The 22,842-nt window shown below is 31.5% G+C and overlaps 1 protein-coding gene across 3 annotated transcripts in view; it reads right to left on the bottom strand.

Annotated features, from left to right (window-relative positions):
- The window catches only part of LOC145335104 (P2X purinoceptor 4-like), a 129,775-nt gene that overhangs the window by 3,824 nt on the left and 103,109 nt on the right, over window positions 1-22,842 (bottom strand). For 2 of the 3 annotated variants that reach the window (XM_080180822.1, XM_080180823.1), the window contains 7 exons: window positions 22,699-22,755; window positions 19,590-19,665; window positions 18,138-18,206; window positions 13,327-13,408; window positions 12,183-12,247; window positions 10,667-10,742; window positions 652-726 (listed from right to left, as the gene is read on the bottom strand). In XM_080180822.1, the coding sequence (XP_080036948.1) occupies window positions 652-726; window positions 10,667-10,742; window positions 12,183-12,247; window positions 13,327-13,408; window positions 18,138-18,206; window positions 19,590-19,665; window positions 22,699-22,755 (500 nt within the window). The remainder of the gene's footprint in view (window positions 1-651; window positions 727-10,666; window positions 10,743-12,182; window positions 12,248-13,326; window positions 13,409-18,137; window positions 18,207-19,589; window positions 19,666-22,698; window positions 22,756-22,842) is intronic. The other variant, XM_080180824.1, reaches the window with a different exon arrangement.

Below are 22,842 nucleotides of genomic sequence, written 5' to 3'. Positions count from 1 at the left end.
GATTTTTAGGATGTAATGATTGAGCACAACCAATCTCCGTGTACATCTGAATCTTTAAAAAATCAGGGCTACTACTCAGCGAGATAGATGAGACAATGAGCTAGTTTAAGTTTTATAATAAGGTTCTTTTATTCGTCTTTAGGGACTTTAGTGAATCCTCGTTGGTTGGTTTATTGATCTTAGTGTCCAAACGTTTCAACCACTTATTATAACCGACAAAAGTGGTAATTTTATGTATCATTACTTGGGATGTAAATCAATTTATCAGCCATTGTCTTATCCCTTTAGATTCCTGGCTACTGATATTATAAGCCATGGTCACCAATTAATCTTCTTATCATTCTTTCCTCTCCAATATATTTTTTATCTATCGTTTGTTACTATTGTTTTCTATTTTTCTATAAAGCCTGTATGCAAACAATGTGTGAATACACATTACTGCATACTTCCTACCTATTAGTAAACTGCAATTTGAGAAGAAAATTTTCATATAAATAAACCTTATCAATAAAATTTGACTGCTTAAAGATTTATATATTATCTATTTAATTAATTAATTATTGTTGTTCTTTTTATGTATGTACAACCAAGAACCCAAGAATAATAAATCTAATCTAATACTAATCATTTTATGTTACTGCATCTCGGCACCTGTGGGTGATATTATTTTGTTCTGGAGATGAAATTAAACTTGAAGGGTTTCTTAACTGTAGGCTCTCCACATCTCTATAATAGATAATTTATATTATGAATAGATAGAATAGATAACTAAATAGATAGGCAGATAGCAAGGACGTCTAATCTTTTTTAAAGGGGGTTTCAAAGGTTTGGAAGGGGTTATCTAATGTATTTTTTAATTTTGAGGGGGGTAAAATGAGGGGTTTCAAAGTTTTAGGGGAGTAATCACTCCTTTACCCCCCCCCCCTTGAACGTCTAGGTCTATGACAGATAGATAAGTAGTAGATAGATATATAAATGTACAACTAGATAGGTAAATAATGAAAAATATGTAGATATGTATTAGGAATAAGAATTATAGTTGATTTTTTACACAATATAGATAGATTGTATTGACATTTAGATGGAAAGAGATATATAAGATATGAAATAGAAATAAATAAAAAAGTAGACAGATAATGTATTTAAAGATAGAATTGCTGTATAAATAGATAGGTAGATGAATGAATAGAACTGATAGATGGGTAGATGTTCACAATTAGCCAAGTTACTCCAGTATCTATCTATCTAACAAATGAATCTACATATATTTCCACTAATTATAAAATTGTCACTAGAAATATACATAAATAACTAATAAATAGATGCCAATCCTTTTTATTCTTTTTTTTCTTTTCGTCCACCTTAAAAAGGGGCTTCAGGAATCAAATTCACTATCCCCATTTTGGTCAAGATAGTACTCCTCTAGCTCCTGGTGCATATCCTGAAAATTTTCTTTTTATTCCGCCAATTTATATTTAGTTAATAATTAAACTTAGTATATATTATTTTATTTTTGTATGAGACTAAACATCATAATGTAAACTCTAAATTGTCAATAGATAGCAGCAATTTAGAGTATTGTATGTGCTATCTCCTAAGCTAGGGGGTACCTGGCAGCACCAAATAAACATTATTATTATTATTATAACTTACATACCTATATCATCTAGAAGATGTTCAAACCTGTATTTATCTAAAGGCCCTATGTTTAATTCAAGTTTGGCCGTCGAGCCCTATTCTATTGTATAAAGTAGTAAGCATTTTTCTCTGTAGCTAGGATCTCGCTAACCGCTTAACCGATATGTTTCTCCTTTAGAGTAAAGCTTCTCATAGTTCCTGGGAAAGTTGATAACTATACCACCACACTCACAAGAGAAATTATCTATAGACCAACCCTAATTTTTTTTCTTTTTAAAACTAATATTTAAATGGGGGGGGGACGTGACTCCACCCCTTCATACCTCATGTGCCACTTGAGGCCTCTAGGGGCGTAGCCGCTAGTTACACTGTTACTAAATGTTTAATATATATAAAATAAATAGATAGATAAACAATTATTGAAACAGATAGATTAATTTATGATTGTAGTAGTATGCCAAATTCATCAAAAATCAATTTTCTTTTCTCCTATATTCTGTTCTTTGTGTTTTATCTTCAGGAATTTTAAGGGATAAGATAATAGCTAAAAAAATTGATCTATATCCCCAATGATGATACACAAAATTACCCCTTCCATAGTTTAAATTAGTGGTTGAAACGTTTGAACACTCAACTTAATGAATCAATCAATCAAAATTCACTAAAAGTTCCCAAAGTTGTTAAGCCAACGTATAAGAAAACGTTATTATTAAACGTTGGGGACTAGTCTAATAAACAGCCCATTGTTCCAGCTATCATAGGACCAAGGCATTTTCCTATCATTTTTAAAAGTTAATTTTATGAGCTAAAAGTTTATGAAAAATGTCGTTTTTGACAAGGGGAAGAGGGAACATTGGGCTGTTTATTGTGCCAGGGGTCCCAGGGGTTTTATAGTAACGTTTTTTTTTATTCATTGGCTTAACAACTTTTGAAGACTTTTATTTGTTAAATTTTGATTGGTTGGTTTATTAAGTTTTGTGTCCTTCAACCAATAATTCTAAGAAGAATTCATTGTGTGTATCATCATTGGGGATATACATCAATTAATCGACCATTGTCTTGCCACTTTAGATCCCTTGTTTTTAACCGTTATGTTTAATGTAATTTTATTGATTTTTTTTTAAATTGAAAAAGAAATTTGAATAACAATACTTAGTTATTCTTATAGATCTATCAAAATTAAAGCCATTATTTATGTTTTCCTTTCTTTCTGATTTTATCTCACGGTTAATTTATTCTTATTAGAGTAGACGCCAATCATTGGGTTATTTCATTATCATTTTATTATAGATAAAATACGCTGTAATAAAAATACATCCTTCTAAAAGCAGGCAATGACGTCTGAAATTATAAAACATATCAATTAGTATTAAAAAATAGTAATCAATTTATTTTTTTATTGGCATGATTATATATTTACGCTCAAATTTATAGAGGTCCTAGGGATCTAAAGGGATAAGACAATGGCCAATGAATTGATGTACATCCCAAATGATGATACAAAATTTTGCTTTTTGTAGATCAAAATAAGTGGTTGAACACTTAACTTAATTATCCAACAAATCAAATTTTACTAATAGTCTCCAAAGTAGTTACACCAAAGAATAAGAAAACATTATTGTAAACTTTGGGGACAAGTATAACAAATAGCCCAATGTCACCTCCCTCCCTGCATAATTATGCATTTACGCTCAAATTTGTCCAGACTTTTTCATAAGAATTGTGTTGAGACACATAATTAGGTTCTAATCATTAGGTTTTATTGATTATTATTAATTTTCTGATTTGTAATTATAACTTAAAGAACAAGGGTAGCTAGTCCCCAAAGTTTTATAATAACGTTTTCTTTTTCTTTAAATCAACAACTTTGAAGACTTTTAATGAATTTTATTTGGTTGGTTCATTAAGTTGAGTGTCCAATTTTTTCAACAACTATTTTTAATCTACAGAAGGGGTAATTTTGTTTATTATTATTTGGGATGTACATCAATTTATGAACCATTGTCGTATACCTTTTGGTAGCTGCTTGTATTTTTATATTTTTAATTACATAGATGGTTCGGCACAGGTTTAAAGCTATTTGGTGTACAGATATATCTGAGATTTATGACTTTGTTTGAAAACATTACCAAAAATTATTTTTGGATCATAGAAAGAAAACGAAATAGCGGATTTCATCGTATTTTTACAATAGCTTTTCTCCTATTTCCGGCTCCTAACTTCGGATTAAAAAGTTTGCCGCTTAAACTTTATTTTATTTATTTAATAGGTTTAAATTACTTCATTTTTTACCTTTATTTTGACTTTATCCAAAAAAAAATACTAGCCTTAGATTTCTGTTTCTTTGTACTATCAATATGAAAAACTAAACCAAATTAGTTTTCACTCAAAATTATCTGATTATTAGATTATTGTTTAGTTATGTTAATACGTTCTTCCTTTCATTTGCTGTACTATACAAGGTCATCTTTAGGTCTAGCCACTATAATTTATAATTGGTAACTTATTTAGCAGGGATCTAAATGGGTAAGACAAAGGCAAAGTAAATTGATGTACATCTCCAATAATGATACACAAAATTACCCCTTCTGTAATATTATAGCTTCTAAAATCCTTATTTCTGAACCGATTTAAAAAAAATAAAGGTCTAGCAGCACAGTTATGGGACCTGGAAAACGATTAAAGCGTGGATTGAATCATAACAAAGATATTAAAAACCGCATGAAGATTGCAGAGTTATAAAATTTCAAAAAAATTTCAAGGATATAAACTTTTCAGATAATTGGCAATTAAAATCCTTATTTGTATCATAAAAGGTAATAGCTGCACTATTTTTCCAAATGTTATAGTCATTTTAGAGAATATTGACTGCACTTAATACCCACACTTAAAAAGTCAAGCAGTTTGGGCTCTTTATCTTTCACACACAGAAAATGAGATAGAAAAAACCGGGAGGGAGGGGCGTTCAACGCCCCCCCCCCGGCCCCCCCCCCCCCCGACTGTTAAGGGTTAAGATTATTCTATATATTTTCCTTGTATCATATCTTATTAATAAGCAGTGAATATCTCCAGGAGGAAAGGGACATTGGGCTGTTTATTACACTGGTTTTACACCAAAGTTTTATGATAATGTTTTCTTATATTCTATATAACAACTTTGGGCACTTTTACTGAATTTTGATTGGTTGGGTTTATTCAGTTTTGTGTTCAAATGTTTCAACCTGTTATTTCAATCTACAGAAGGGGTAATTATGAGTTTCATCATTGGGGATTTACATCAATTTATCGGCCATTGTCTTATCCCTTTACATCCCTGGAGAATATCTATCTATCTGATTATCTTTGACACATTGCCGTCAAATCAATCATGGTATTCCAGATGAATATTTCTATATATTACTACCAGGGATCTAAAGGGATAAGACAATGGCCGATAAATTGATATACATCCCCAATGATGATGCACAAATTCCCTCTTTTGTAGATTACAAATATTGGTTTAAACGTTTGGACATTTATCTAATGAACCAGCCAATCAAAATCAAATAAAAGTTTTCAAAGTTCCCAAAGCCAACAAATAACAAAACATTATCAAAAACTTTGGGGACTAGTATATTAAACACCCCTCCCTCCCTGTTATTACTACACATCTGTATATTTGTGAGTGTTTGTTCAGCTCATCAGCATACCATATGTATTCAGTGAAAATATAAATCTTCATTTTCAGAGTATTCACTAGAAAATTAAGATTTAAATGTGATTTTCAACGGTGAAATAGAGGTTATTTTTCGCAAACATGAGTGTTGGCTTGTAGTCAAATGCTCTTGTTAAATCAAACTGTTCGTAATTATGGACCATTTGATATATAAACATTTGGTTATAATTAAGTACACTTTGACTTAATTAAAGTATTTGACAACAACCTAACACAAAACTTTACGGAATTGCATAAGTAATTGTCTTACAAAATGTAACCTCCCTTGCATTATGTCTGTTCTTTTTATAAAGGACTAGCAGCTTCGCTTCTAGCTTTTAGGTAATAAACTGGGTTTGATCAGTTTCTTTTTAGGAAATTTAGTTACATTTTAAAGAATTTTATTTTACAAAAAATTACCTACCTAGAAAACATTTCTAGAAAACAAAATTGGGGGAGGGAGAATTTTGCCCACTCAATCAGGGTAAAGTAATATCTAACAGACAACCAAGCCTTAGATAATCTTTGTCTAAAATTTTAAAAAATTCTATTTGGACCAGACTCAAGCCTGACACCTAACAGCAAGTGGGCATGCTATCATGAATGCTGTGGATTTAAATACTTTTACAACTTAAAGTCAATATTCTAAAGAGATAAGAAAATGGCTGATAAAATTATCCCCAATGATAATACACAAAATTACCCCTTCTGTTGATTACATGTAGTGGTTGAAAGGTTTGGACACCCAACTTAATAAAACATACAATCAAAATTCCTTGAAAATATCAAACACATGAATAAGAACACGGTTATTATAAAACTTTGAGGACTGGTGTAATAAACAGCCAATTGTCCCCTTAATTCCTGTCTTAATTAAAGATATCTAGATATATATAAACTTTTATATTTTGAAATAAAATGATTTCTAGATCAGCACAGAAAACAGTAAATAATAAGTAATGAACTTTAATTTTAATGAATATCTTTTATATAACTTAAAGATCTAATATAACCAAAATGGCTAATTAAAAAATCCAATAGAATACTTTGTAACACCATACAACTCACACTTACACACACACACATGCACACACACCACACACATCCATATTTACCAACCTACTCATATCTTCATTAATGCATCAGTTAGCAAGTATATAAACTATGTTCTCTATTTGTACTTGCACTGTAAAAATAATCTTTTATTTATATAAATTCATGTTTGTTTGTTGCAATGCATTTCATTGTAAAATAGATATAATAAATTAGAAAATCCATCTGACCCAAATTTTTTGTCAAACTGAAAAAGGGATTTTTTGCAGACAAAAAACCATGTTTACATTTGTTATATATTACTGAGGCAATTTTTTTCGACGATAAATTTATTAAAACTTAACTTTATTCAAATAATTTTGTAACTAATTTATTATGTCATATGCTTCAGATTATATGAGGGAAGAATTTTTTACAAGAATTAATTTACACAAGAAAAGCTTTATCCTAAGATATGCGACAATTTATTGCTGACTAATAATGCGAACAAAATGAAAAAAATATGCCCTTACATACCAAGATCTGTAAAATGTTTCGACCAATGAGATGTCTTGAATATACGGTCAATATTCTCCTATTGGCTGATGTAGACAATAAGTCTCTAAAGTACCTCTATTCTTATTAACAAGGGAATCATAAACAAAATAAAAATTTTGGCTAGGGACAGCTTTAGCAGTAACTTGAAAGATACTTTGAATGTACCCTGCAATGTTTTAGTTATGCAGTATCTAACTTTTAAAGTCTTTTAAATTAGCAGATAAGACTTGATATTTTTTATGTTTGTAAGTTCTACTAACTTAAAATCAAAAGATTCTTCAAGATATTTGTAGATGGAATTCTTGCGTAACAATGTTTCTCAACTAATGGTTTTTATTTACTGTACTACATTTTTTATAAAAAAAAACGATATTGAAGCAATAGGAGAATTATCTTAGAGAGATTTTAACCTGATTAAATCCAGACTGCTATATTTTATTTCATTTAAATTCAATTTTGGCCAATAATTAAACTTGTCTGCTAAAAACGATTCAGAATCAGGTTATTCAACTGGTCAAAACATCATCAAATAAATGTCTTGTTTTCCTGCTAAGAGGGGGAAGTGATTAAAGAACTGTATGTTCCCTTCTCAATAACCCAGTAGAAAATAAACGAATAGCGTCGGTAAAATTAACACAGCCAAGTCGCTACAAAAGCAATTTGCTAGCAGAGAAAACGGTCCTTAACAGAAGGATCCAGTTAGTTGTCTGGTTATATATCTATACTATACATTTATTGATTTAATTCCTAAAAGTATATACCTCATTATACAATACAACATAGTTTTTACAGTGTACTTAGGTTTCTTAGGTTATAATCAGGCGTCATCAAAAATAAATAAGAAAGACACACAAATTATCAAATGGTAGATTACTTCTTTTTAGTCTTCCTAGATGTTGTTTTTTATCTTTCCAAAAAAAGTTTTAGGAGGATTAATCATCCCCTACCTCCCCATAATTTATATTTTACCTAATGATAAAAAATATGTGGAAGGAGGGGTAAGCTATCCCTTAAAATAAAAGCTTGGATGTCCTTGCTTGAAAAAGAAAATACTTTCCCTGAATTGTATAAGAAAATCATATTGGTCCTGCGGTTAGTGAGATCGTTAGATACAAACATATAGTCAGATACAGCAAAACATTTCTGGCTGAACTTCAAATTCTACATTCATTATAATTCAAAAAATTATTATTAATAAAATTTTAAAAATGTCTAAATTTTAAAATGTAAAAAAAGTGAAATTTAAATTTGCTGAGCAAACAATGATCAGAATTCGATTATCTTAATTGAACATTAGTTCCATATTTCGATCTATCTATCTATAATAGTTATTTGTCGCATTGTATTATAGACAGCTTTACGCGGACATTAAAATTATAAACGAATAATATTAGTTTTGTTAACCCCGAAGGGCCGAAAGCCCGTGCTAACAAAACTGGTATTAATTTTATGATTTTTATTTTAATATTTGTGCAAAATTGTCTGTAATTCAATGCTATACAGGATTTTCACTATAACTGATTACCAGTTGTAATGCAGCGGATATCAAACTGGTACGGTTCGTATCCATAGTGGAAATAGTTTTCTATAATATATATATATTTAACAAACTAACTTTTTGTAAAAAAAAATCTATTTTTCATTTTGGTTAAATTAGGTCATTTAGAAGCTTTTTTGAGAAGCCCCGTATGGTATAAGAGTTTCTACCAATATATTTTAACATTATCGGTGATAATACAATAGCCGATAAATTGATAAAGAACCCAAATGATGATATACAAGATTACCCCTTCTGTAGATTACAATTAGTGATTGAAACGTTCAACTAAATGAACAAACCAATCAAAATCAATGAAAGTCCCCAAGGTTGTTAAGCCAACGAAAAAGAAAACGTAATCATAAGACTTTGGGGACCAGTGAAATAAATAGCCCAATGTCCTCTTCCTTCCTATATTGAGCTTATTTTTCTTTAACATTTAACCTGTTTGATGAATACAGACGCATACAAAGTCAAACATACATCCTGTTACTTTTTATAAAAATAATTTGGTGAAATTGGAATAATTTTGATACAAATATACACGTTTTGGAGAGCTTCTAAGCCAATTATTAGACTTATTACGGAAATATAAACAAATCCAAATATGCAAATAAGAAAATAAAATTAGCATAAAAAACACTTTTTGGAGACCTCTCAAATCAATTACTAAAAATATATAATGTAATAATATAAATAGAAAATGTTTTGCATATATTGTTCAAACTGTACCATTTTCTGTGCATGATTTTTATTCAAGGGTTATTGAAGTTTATTAGGACAATGTGTATTAGAAATATGCTATTGGTTATTTCTCGCATTGTAATTTAAACAGTTATCCGCAAATATAAAATGTACAATTTTAAGATCAAAACCAGTTTCTTTAGCCCCGAGATGCCAAAGGCAAGTGCTAAAAAAATCTGGTTTTAATCTTATGATTGTACATTTTTATAATCATAAAAAACTGGATATAATACGATGCTAGACATAGTTTTTTCGTTTGGATGAGAACCGGTTCCTATCCACCGGATTCGAATGAACACGAGAAATATGTTTGTGGTTCCTTTGGCCGTGGAGATGCCAAAGGCATATGCTAAAAAAATCTGGTTTTAATCTTATGATTGTACATTTTTATAATCGTAAAAAAAACTGGATATAATACAATGCTATAAATAATTTTTCAGTATGGCTAAAAACCAGTTCTAATCCACCGGATATCAAAAATTTCGAAAATCAATTTTTTTTTTGTTAAAAGTTATTTTAACCCTTACAGATCGGGCCCCTATTCCCACCTTAATAGATCGGGGGGGGGGGGTCATTTTGACCCCCCCCCCTCTATCTCGGCTTCTGTTACAGATAAAGACGTAAAATTTTTTTCTGGTGGTTCATGTGTATTTTTAGAGAAAATTACTTTTTCTAGTCATAGCGGTCAGGCCGCTCCTTAGCCGCTTTTTGGCGGCCAGCCGCTAAATTTTAAAACAGCTGTAGAGCGGCCAATTTTGCAGCTAGGATGACCAAATTTAAGGACGAACTTTTATTTTTCATAACAAAAAATTAACTTTTTCTGATAATCGCCAAAAACGGCAAATAATGGAAACCGCCATTTTCGGCGGTTACGGCTGTAAAACGGCGGTTGGCGGCGCCAATTAATATTTTTATCTGTTTATTATTGCTCAAGGATTTACCAAAAAAAAATTTTAGGTCTCTAGCTGTAATAGAAGCCACGATATTCATGATACATGTCTGTAGTAAAAGCCGGACAAAAATCGGTCATAAAGTCGGTCAGAGTGCGGTCAAACGGTCATAACACCACTTTTCTCATAAGGTCATTGGTATCTCAGTATTCACCAAAAAAAATTTAGGTTTCTACCTTATCTACAAAGTCATAATGTAGAAATTAAGATTTATTTAGAATTTTTTTTAAATTTTGGTGCTACCCAACCGACTTTGACCGGAAACCACGACCGACACAGACCAGATATCCTAATAAAATCAACTCTTGCCGACGTATAATTACTAAACTTAAAAAGTCATGAAGTCACAACTCTCTATCTTACCTACAAAAAAAATGACATTGAAAAAATAGAGGGGGAGGCAATATTACCCCCCCTCCCGATCTGTAAGGTTTAACGTTTCTATCTCATTGTCTATCTAATCTATCTATTATTCATCTATGATCTATCTATCATAATATCTATCGCTCTAACCTTATATCTAAGGAAGACTTTCTGAAATCATTACTGCCGCCCACAGGGAACCCTAAACTTTGTTCTGTCAAACCTGAATTTTATCAAAAACATTGGACAATTCGACTGATGATCTGCCTGAAGGAAGTACACATAAAGTAAATTATAGAGCAGCTTCTATACTAAAAAAAACAACCCAAAAAGTTTCATTTACAAATATGTGAAAATTCACAAAGCGAAGCTACAAAAATTCCAATTAAGATTATGCATAATTATTAAAAGTATTCTCATGAAAGACTAAAGATTGTACCAATAATTTTTTTTTATAAAAAAGGTGTATCAACTTTTTTTTTATAGCTAACCGGTTCTTTTAGTAAGTAGTAGATGTAAAATTTTTCATAGAATTCAGATATGCAATCGGTTTTTTTGTAGACCTCTTATTTTTTAAGTAATTTAAGTTTTTTTTAAAAATAATTAAGTCGGTTTTAAGGTACTAAAACGCAACAAAATAAAAGAAGAAAATGGCCAGTAAGAACAAAAATAGTAAGATCTTTAATTTGACACCTTACTTTTAAAATTCTGTTGAGTAATTATTGAAAAAATCTATTTTTTTAACCTCAGTTTAATAAAAACTTTAGACCTAAATATTTTCTCAAACAGACATAAAAAACATGGGTTCATATATACCTTTAGAATCAGAAAAATATTACGAATCCATTGTAAGCAAAATTGAAAAAAAGTAAAAAAATAAAAAAATAAACAAATAGCCAATTATATTTTTTGTTCAGGCAACACTATCGTCTTCCCTTTCTTGCCCCCTCTTTACCCCCTCTTTACCCCCTTCCCATTTTTATACTCAATTCAAGAATTAAGACGTTGCCTGTACAATATAATATGATATTTTCATATAATTCCTTTTATTGTAGTTTATTTACTTTTTTGTAAACTTTTTTTTTCAATTTTGCTTACAATGAATTCGTAATATTTTTCTGATTCTAAAGGTATATATGAACCCATATTTTTTTACCTGTGAAATAATAAAATTAAGTTCAAACTTTTATTCTCGTGGGTTTTAAAAAATCGATTTTTTCAATAATTACCTGACAGAATTGAAAAAGTAAGGTGTCAAATTAAAGATCTTACTATTTTTGTTCATAATGGCCATTTTCTTTCTTTTTTTTTGTTGCATTTTAGTACCTTAAAATCGACTTAATTTTTTTTTTTTAAACTTAAATTACTTAAAAAATAAGAGGTCTACAAAAAACCGATTGCATATCTGAATTCTATGAAAAATTTTACATCTACTACTTACTAAAAGAACCGGCTAGCTATAAAAAAAAAGTTGATACACCTTCTTTGAGGGAAGTTTGGTAATGATACAAGTAAAAAAACTGGTTTTAATGTTATGATTGTACATTTTTATATTCGTAGAAAGCTGGATATAATACAATGCTAGACATAGTTTTTTCGTATGGATGAGAACCGGTTCCTATCCACCGGATTTGAATGAACACGAGAAATATGTTTGTGATTCCTGTGGCCGTGGATCCATTCCAACTCTTGTGCTGTAGAACTTTATTTCTATCCCCAGCTCCACAAACTGACAGGATTTTTCATACAATTAAACGTAAAAAAAAGAGCAAGGAAGCACTGGAAAGTGTCATGTGTGACGTCATAAAATACGTCTAAAAAGGAGGGGTGAGAGGAAAAGTTGCAAATGAAACCCCTCATTTTACACCCCTCAAAATAAGCTCGGACGTCACTGGCTGCAGCCATCTATCAATTTTTACAAGTCAGGTCCACCAGTATACAGATAACTACCTGCCCACTTTTTCCGTTGACCTAAAAGTTTGCTGACGGTTGTATTGTCTTTTGCTGCTGGACAGCTCATAAGCTGTCCTTGGAATAAGGTTGTAAGGAACTTTACTGATTAATTAAAATCACTAAACTTTTGTTATAAGGATTTGGGGAACTTTTATTACAGTGTGTTTTTTTTATGGGAACTTTTTTGAAACCAATTTTACCCCAATTATAGTTATCAGAATTTAATGATTAATGGCTTATTTTCTTCAATTTTTAATGCAATTAATAGAACAACAAAAAAATATTTCAGTTTTTATTTAAAAACTACAGTAAAATCTAAAATTCAAAACTTAGGTGTCAACATCTAAAAATGGTTTTAGCGCATTTTTCTTATGCTCAAATATTCAACCTTTTGCAAGAATGGCTGCTAAACACTTCAAACTTATAGATATAGAGCAAAAAATGTATACAGATACTATTAGGGACATGTGCTAGAATATATCAAAGTTTTAAGGTCATATATCAACCAGGGAGGGAGTACTGGCCCCCTAAAGTCGACTACAGAAAATCTAATTTTTTTCTTGCAAAGGATAGAAGATTTAGGCATAAGAAAAATGCGCTAAAACCATTTTTAGATGTTGACACATAAGTTTTGAATTTTTTAAAATGAAACTGGAATATTTTTTTTGTGTTCTATTAATTGCATAAAATACGAAGAAAATAAGCAATTAATCATTAAATTCTGATAACTATAAGTGGGGTAAAATTGCTTTCAAAAAAGTTCTCATAAAAAACACACTGTATTAAATAAACTTAAAGTCACGTGATCACTTCAGTAAAGGGTACAAGGATGACTTTATAATTGTATGAACTTTCCTTCTGTAGCCCCACTGGGAGACCGAGTAAAACTGGTGAGTAAATCATCATTGCTTTGTAATTCTGTTGTTCTTGTTGTGTATCCTAAATAGATATAGCTGGTGAGTAATTCATTATTGCTTTGCAATTCTGTTGTTCTTGTTGTGTATCCTAAATAGATATAGCTGGTGAGTAAATCATTATTGCTTTGCAATTCTGTTGTTCTTGTTGTGTATCCTAAATAGATCGATATAGTATAGCTGTTGAGTAAACTGTCCAGTGATCTAAAGGGATAAGACAATGGCCGATAAATTCATGTAAATCACCAATGATGAAACACAAAATTGACCCTTATGTATATTACAATTAGTGGTTGAAACGTTTGGAATATGATTTGAAAGTCCTCAAGTTGTTAAGCCAAAGAATAAGAAAACGTTATTATAAGACTTTGGGGACTGTAATAAACTGCCCAATGTCACCTCCCTCCCTAAAATAACCATTACTTTGATGGCTATTCTAGATAAATATGTATTAGCGCAAAGCAGCTACTCTTTAATTAGAGTGCATCACTAAAACTTTGAGTACTTTTATGGTTAGTTCAAATTGATAAATTCCAAACTTTTCAACCAATAATAAGGAATGTATATAAATTTATCGTCAATTGTCTTATCTCTAAATATCCCTGGGAAGGGGAGGAATAATACTTGAACATGAATTATCCAGACATTACAAATAGGGTTGGGCCGGATACCGGATATCCGGCTGATTTCAAACGCCGGATATCCGGTAACCGGCCGGATATCCGGTTATCCGGCTAAATTACCGGATATCCGGCCGGATAACCGGCCAAATTACCAGATACTAAAGTAGCAAAAAAAAATTTCTTCAGAAATCTTATAAATATTTACATAAAGTTAAACTTGTTCAGAAAAAATGTTCTTCTAGCTTCAATAATAAGAAAATTATAGCCATTTAAAATTTTAAAAAGCAGAGATTTTTGGTGTAAAGTATAAAAAATTATAGAGCCTTATATCCGGCCGGATAGTTTCAATATCCGGTATCCGGCCGGATAGTTTCAATATCCGGTATCCGGCCGGATATCCGGCCACACCGGATATCCGGCCCAACCCTAATTACAAATTTCTGCAGGGATGTAAAGGGTTAAGACGATGGACGATAATTTGTTAATCAGAAACCAAAATTACTTCTTTTGTGGGTCAGAATTAAAGGTTGAAAAGTTTGGAACCCATTAATGAAATCTTAATAAAAGTACCACAAGTACTTGAGCCAACGAATATGATACATGCTTTGGGTACTAGTGAACATTACAGTGCAATGTCCCCTCCTTCCCTGTATTTTTCACATTCCTGTACACGAGGTAACTAAATGGTCAACACCAACATGTTAAACTTTTTTTCTGTTATTATAATGCAAGGATCTAAAGGGATAAGACAATGACCGATAAATTGATGTACATCCCCAATGATGATACATAAAATTACCCCTTCTGTAGATACAGTCAGTGGTTGAAACGTTTGGACACTCAATTTAATAAACCAATCAATCATAACTAGTTTAAAGTCCCCAAAGTTGTTAAGCCAATGAATAAGAAACGTTATTTAAAAACTTTGGGGACTTGTTTGATGAACAGCTCATTGTCCCCTCTCTCTGTTTTATAAACACCCAAACCTTTGGTGTAAACTTTTGGGAATAGTCCCTTTGTAACATCGCCCCATGGCGATTCGTCGTATTTTTAAAATGGCTTTTTATAGGTTATTTTAGGTCAGGTTAGGTTATATTGGGTTAGGTGATTGCCCGACAGTATTAGGTAATTGGCCCCGCAGGGTTAGATCCCCCCGCAGGGGCTAGAAATAGGAGAAAAGCTACTGTGAAAAACACGAAGAATCGCCACATAAGGTGTGATGTTACGAAAGGGACTATACCCAAACTTTTTAGAAGGTGGGGCATTATCTTTATTTATTCAACAAAATTCCCCCATTTACCCTGGTCGTCATCACAATTCTTCTTAGTTTGATAGGGCTAAAGATAACAATGACAGATAGAAAGATTCACAAAAGAAATATGCAGGGATTGGCAGGGAGAAAGACTAAACTACATAACTTTTGTGTCACTTTTGAGGAAGACAATTCCTATATGACGTCATATAAAGGAAAAAGAAAAAGGAAAGGGGGGAAGAAAATCTCGTCAAAAGAGATGGGAGAAAAGGGAATCGTCTTCCTCAAAAGTGACACAAAAATTATGTAGTTTAGTCTTTCTCTTTGCAGGGATAAGACAATGGACAATAAATTCATAATTATCCCCACTAATGATAAACAAAATTGCTTCTTCTTTATATTAAAATTGTTAGTGGATAAGCTTGGTCACTACTAATTTAAAACTAATCAATACATGCTCAATAAATGTACCCAAAGTGAATAAGACGTGTTTATGAAAATTCAGGTTTCAGTTTAATTTACAATCCAATGTGCCCTCCCTTCTTCCCTGAGAAATATGTAAAAATAGTTAGATAACTTTGCAAAACTTTCATAGTTGTACCAAGATATATATGTGTGGTGTGTTTTCAACTCCGCATATGTTCACATCAGCCATGGACGTCCAGGCTTTTTTTTTTGGGGGGGGGGGAGGATACAAAAACTCATTGGTGGGGGGGTAAAACTAAAAATTTTGTGTAAAATGTAAAAACCAAGGGTTTATGAACAAAAAATTAGTAGGTATGCTAATAATGAGAGGGAAGTAAAGACTTGGGGATAATTTTTGCTGTATTAATAATTTGTGGTACTGGCTATCTAATAAAGCAATTGAGCTTGAGATCTTGCAAACCGTAGGACTGATGTTTTGTCATTTAGAGAATAAAGCTGCTGGCCATACAAAGGTCCTAAGCTATTTAAATTGGGTAAGGGACACTCCATCCCGCAAAAATATGAGGATGGTTAGTTTTAGTTCTGTTATTGCTTTCATCAATAGTAGACTTTCAATATGCATCTAATTTGCAGTGTGTTTAAGTAAGAGGAGAGTTGTACCACCCCCTCCCCCCCCCCCCACCCCAATCCTCAACAAAGGTGTTAGGGCGCAAAGTAGTAAAGTTTCATATTCATATAAGACTTTTTAAAAGTAAAAGTCTAGGGATGTGTTTAGGTCATTACATTTTAATTTTGAAGTTTATGGATGTTTCATGACCCACCTCGCCCCCTACGATTCACGAATGCCGGCCTTGAGATGCTAGGGGCTTACACCGTGGCTAAAACAATGTAATAGATTTGCAGAATTGAATGCACACCAACATATTCTTGTTTTATCTTATTAGACAAGGAAACAAAAACTTTCTTTTGGAATATTTGGCGTTTTTACGAAACACCAAAAAATTGATTAAAATCTTTCTTTTATTTATCCCTTCCTTCCCCCAAGAACTCCATGCCTTTTTAATCTAAGGGATAAGGCATTTGACAATCACAATTACAATAAACAAAGTCATCTTTTCTGTAGATTAAAATCAATGGTTTTGCATGATTTGCTTTTTTACACGAACACAGCATATTCAATTTGAAGATCTGGGACGAAATTTATGCTTTCTTAGCAATTTAGATTTTACTCTGCATAGCAAGTCTATAATTCACTTTGTTAGTATTGAATCCATTTTTATATAAGCAGAAATATAATCTATGATTACGGTTTTAACCCTCTATGATGCCATTTTCCCCTGTCTTGGTGATATCATCAAGGCCGATATGATTTTTGTAATCTACCATTCCAATTTTGCCATGATGATACCATTAACGAGAGAGGGGATAATGGAATCATACTTTTATTGGATTTTGTTTGGTTGGTTCATTAACTAATAGTTTTGTTATAAATTGTCAACCAATTCTAATCTACAGAATTTTATCAAGGAGGGTGTAGGAGGTGGTCACCTAGAGAGGTGTTTCAATTCCTCTCAATACTGCAAGGGGGTGTATAGACCCCCATTCAGTATGCCTATGAGACTAACCAAAAAAAATAATTTTACATTTAACAAACTTTCATTCTTTTTTATGCTAATAAGTAAGAAATTGAACCTTTCTATATAGATTTTCCTAATTATTTTATTATCCCTTGAACCATCGGATGGACCACAAAATCCCCCCTAAGACTTTTCATGGGTAGAAGGGATGATAAAGGAGTATTTGAACTTTAAAACCCCTCAGTTTATCCACCCCTTCCTCTTCCAACCTTTGAAACCTCTTGTTTTATCCCCCTCTCAAAAATAAGCTTAGACGCCCACTCCCCACCTTTTTTTATTTCACAAATTTTAGCTAAACCTGAGGGTTATAAACGGAGCTCCAAATACCCTTACTTAACCTAAAATAGCATAGAATACCACTTTCAGTTTAAGTAAATTTGCTGAATAATTTTACTGACAAGTTTTATTATTTTTTAGGATAAACTAATTACTAAGAAGCACTCTAGCAGTGATGCAAAAAATCTACTTTCACAGAAAATTTTTAGACATAATTCATTTTTCTTTTTATCACAAAAAGAATGAATAATTAAAAATGAAAATTAAAGTGTTATGATTTTTTGTTTATGTTTGTTGTACTATTGAAAATTAAATTATTATTAAACTAGTCCCCAAAGTTTTATAATTCATTTGCTTATCACACTTTGGGGACTTTTTATAAATTTGTATTGATTGGTTTATACAGTTGAGTGTCCAAACGTTCCAACCACTAATTTTAATCTACAGATGGGGTAATTTTGTGTATTAACATTGGGGATGTATATCAATTTATCGTCCATTGTCTTATCCCTTTAGATCCCTGGAGAAAAATCGACATACCTTGTGCTATGGACATGTCTTCAGGTTGTGCTAAATCACACGTCATATAGCTCAGTTCTTTTACAGTATCTGAAAAAGAATACCAATCTAGTAAAATTAGTCGAAAGAAAAAAAATCAATTAAAAAATTTAAGTAGCTTATAGATCCAAATAAAAAATGACGTCAAACAATACAAATAATCAAAAATGGACTAGTGTAAGTTGTATTTGACTAATGGTAAAAAGTATATCATTGATCATTTGTATTGTATGACGTCATTTTGTATTAGGCCCTATAAGCGTATCTTGGACAAAGTAGCTTCGTATAAAAGTAGCTTCAGACAAAGTAGCTTTGGACAAAGTAGCTTCAGGACAAAGTAGCTTCAGGACAAAGTAGCTTCCGGACAAAGTAGCTTCCTAAGGAAAGTAGCCTCCACTGTTAATAAAGGTCATGGCCGCAGCGCTAGGCCCCCTGGCCTGCCTAGCCTCGGGCGCTCGGCCCCCTAGCCTATGACCTAACCTAACCAAAAAATTGTAAAAAACATTATTAAAACTTGTAAAAACAATAATAAAAATTGTAAAAACCTATCAACCACTTTTTGCAAAACCCTCGAAATTCTAAACCAACTATGTATTATCAATTGATGATATTTTTCTTAAATAAATGTTCTGAGGCTAACATAGGTTAGGTTAGGTTATAGGCTAGTGAGCCGAGCGCTCGCGGCTAGGCAAGCCAGGGGGCCGAGCGCTGTGGCCATATTGGAGAATATTTTTCTTAGGAAGCTACTTTTCTTAAGTAAATGTCCTGAAGCTACTTTGTCCTGAAGCTACTTTGTCCGAAGCTACTTTGTCCGAAGCTACTTTGTCCGAAGCTACTTTGTCTGAAGCTACTTTGTCCAAGATCCCTATAAGCTGCTTATCAGAAGTTTAAAATCTGACCATAATTAATTGTTGATAAGTTTGAATACTTATAATTTGGAACCAACTAATCAAAATCAAAGCAAAGTTACAGTCCAATGTTCCCTACCTCCCTACTTTCATAAAAGGTTGAAAAGAACGTGTCCTAATATTTGTGATTTTTTTATAAATAGCTAGTCGGTGCTTTTAGTAAGTAGTAGATGTAAAATGATCCATTGTATTTAGATATTCAATCTTTTTTTTTTGTATACCTCCTATTTTTGAAGTAATTTAATTTTTTTAAAGTTGGTTTTAAGGTACTAAAACGCAACAAAAAAAAGAAGAAAATTGCCATCATGAACAAAAATAGTTAGATCTTTAATTTGACACCTTACTTTTTTAATTCTGTTGAGTAATTACTGAAAAAAAATCTATTGTGTTGAACCCCAGTAAATAAAAACTTTGAACTTTGGGAGCTCGTCACGAATGGGTTAAAACAAAATCACAAAAGTGAGGACACGTTCTTTTAGGATGTGTAATTAATGGTTTGACTTAAACAACGCCTTTGACATGTTACCTATTAATTTTTCCGCCGACTGTGAATAGTTGTTTTCAAACTGAGAATCATAAACACCTGACTCCTTCACAAGTTCCTAAAATAAAGAAAGTATTCAAAAAAATTAATGACTGATTCCTTCACATTGTATCTCTATCATTAGAGAACTTTTTGTGAAAAACTATTTCAGGTTGGGTTTTGTGAAGTAAAGGATAGCAGAGCCGCGCAGGGCTAGTTACAATACACCTGTTATGACCTAGAAATAAGCTTTTAAGAACAAAAGATAATAACCAATAAGGAAAACTCTTTCAACCCCTAAAAAATCAAAAAAAAATCTATTTCATTTGTTTACTTTCCTTAAAAAAAAACATTAAGATTGTAAAGGTTTGAAGTTTGAATATTTGGACAGAATTAAGTTTATTTTTAAAAAAACTTAAACGCATTATAAGTAAAGTTACAATGAGATACAAACAGAAAAATAATTTGAAGAGTTACCACGCTTCTACCAGGTATAATAGAATTATCTTTGCGCATCCATAACTATCAAAAATACAAAAGAATGAAATATAATCTTTAGTTCTTCTCCCAAAAACTTTATCTTCGTAAATTTATTTAAAACTTTCAACTATCATTGAATATTATTTACGTTTGCACTTAAATCCACTCCATTTGAAAAAAAATTTAAATACATTTTAAATGGATAAAATTTTAATATTACTTTTTTTCATGCGTCATTTTAAGTTTTTTTATTCAAAATATTAAAATGAAGATTAAATTATATTCAAAAACTCATTTAAGATTAATTCAAATCCTATATTAAAAAAAAGTTTTTATTGTAGAATTTCGGAATTTAATATGTTCTAATACCTTTACTATTTTTTTAAATCATAAATCTGGGTATGTTAAAATTGTCCTTTGAATTTCAAAACTTCTAAATAGCTCAGTTACTCTATAGTCATTATCAACAGATCAGAATGTCTATCTGTGGGTTATAGTAATCTTTCACACCGTATTTCACATGTGATTTCTTACAAGTGGCTGGTTGCACCTGCCCCTAATTTTTTAATAAATTGAAAATAAGGTGAGAGTTATTTTTTCCTATGCTAACCCCTGCGGGGAGGTCGTATCTCTGTGAGGCTACCCAACCCAATATAACCTAACCTAACCTGACCTACAGTGATAAATAAACATACGAACTACCAAACGAAACCCCCCCCCCCTCTCCATCTATTTTCAATTTTTTTTCAAAAATATGGGCCATTGCTCCAGAGGGAGCTTTTTGTGAAAGCGCCATTTTAAATATTTTGATTGTTTAAGAAATAAATATTCTAATTTTAGCAATGAGGTATATTTTAGGATTCACTGTATTTTAAACAATATCACTAAGCAATTTTAGCAAATATTATTTGATATTCTATAATATAAAGAATTAAGGTTTTTTGTTAGTAGCTTAATATTTCGATAAGTTTTTCATTTTAGGAAAGCTTCACATAGATTTTGGTATGGTTTTAGGCTATTTTATCTCTTTAGATATAAGTATTTAGGCTACTTTTCTTAACTATTCTACCTCTATGAATACAAATCTTCTAGATGCTAGCTAGGAATGCAGCCACTAGTTCTGTAATATTAGTTTCCCCCCCATTAATTTACTGTATTACGTTTATGGATGTTGAAATTTAAGTTAAAAGGTTCATTTGTAATTGTAAGGTAGATTCGCTACCCAAACTATATTAATTTATAAAAATGATAATTCTGAATGAATCTAAAGCTTGAATTTGACACAGAGAGATAGACTCATTTTAAATCAGGGCTCGGCAGCCAGTAATGTGACAAATCCAAGCCGCACACTTATAATTTTAAAACTTATTTGGAAAAAGACAATAGACGATAAATAAATTTGCATCCCCAATTATGATAAACTAAATAATCCCTTCTTCAGAATAAAAAAAATGGTTGACAAGTTTGGAACCTGCTAGTTTGGAACAAGCACATCATAATTCAACGAAAGTATCTAAAATTTTTGAGCTAACAAATATAATAACGTGGTTATTAAAGTTTTTTTTCAATTTTTCAAGAATCTTAGTTGCATCTGGACTAGACTTAAAAGTGGAGTGGGTGCTGAGCCCTGGTTTAAATTTTCATAATGACACCTCTCTCCCAGAGAGAAAGGGGACAACGGGCTGTCCCCAAAGTTTTATATTAACTTTTTCTTATTCGTTGACATAACAACTTTGGAGACTTTAGTGAATTGGTTAATTCATTAAGTTGAGTGTTCAAAAGTTTCAACCACTAATATTGTAATATACAGAAGGGGTAGTTTTGTGTATAATGGTTGGGGATGTACATCTATTCATCGGACATTTTCTTATCCTTTTAGATCCCTGCCACTCTCCAAACATCTAATAGAATTCACTAATGAGTTCCTCTTTAAACATAATTTTATTAAATTCATAAAAAGTAGTAAAATTCAGGAATCTAAAGGGATAAGACAATGGCCGATAAATTGATATACATCCCCACTGTTAATACACAAAATTACCACTTCTGTAGATTACAATTAGTGGTTAAGACGTTTAGACACTCAAATTAATAAAACAACCCATCAAAATCCATTATAAATCAAAATCCCCAAAGTTGTTAAGCTAGGGAACATAAAAACAGCCCAATTGTCCCCTTTGTCTCAAAGTAAATCAAAATTTTTAATAAAAAAAGTAATGTTATAAAGGATAATCTTTTTAGAAAGTAGCCATCGGTATCATAGATAAAAACAACCTTTTAGAATATAGTAAAGATAAAGACAAAGCCCAAATTGTGTCAAAAATGATCTATGTGACGTAATAAAATGAGGGAGATGAGAAGAGAAGTGGGAAAGAAAACTCCTAAAAAAGAGATGGATAACCCCTCATTTTTATTACGTCACATGGATCTTTTTTGACACAATTTTAACATAATTTAGGCTTTGTAAAGATAAAGCCTATTAGCGAGAGTAGGAAAAACGTACAATAATACCCTAATTTTAGAGAAAATTTTGCATCTATGTTATATTAAACTTTATTTATAGAAGAGCTGTGCTTTTAAAAACGAACAAATTGAGTTAAAGAGCAGCTTAAATAAATGCTAAAAGTCTCACCCATTGACTGCTTTTATTACATGTCCTCTTTAGTAAACTTTCAGCACTTTCTTTGGCCTAAATAGAATAGTGAAAAAAGTTGAAAGCAAACTTATATATTGATCATTTTTTCAACCCTTGGAATAAGCGTAAATAAGGCGTGCC

This window comes from Acartia tonsa, chromosome 13, assembly GCF_053477335.1.
Source record: "Acartia tonsa isolate MP-2025a chromosome 13, ASM5347733v1, whole genome shotgun sequence".
Classification (NCBI taxonomy): Eukaryota; Metazoa; Arthropoda; class Copepoda; order Calanoida; family Acartiidae; genus Acartia; species Acartia tonsa.
This window is presented reverse-complemented; position numbering and strand designations above follow the sequence as displayed.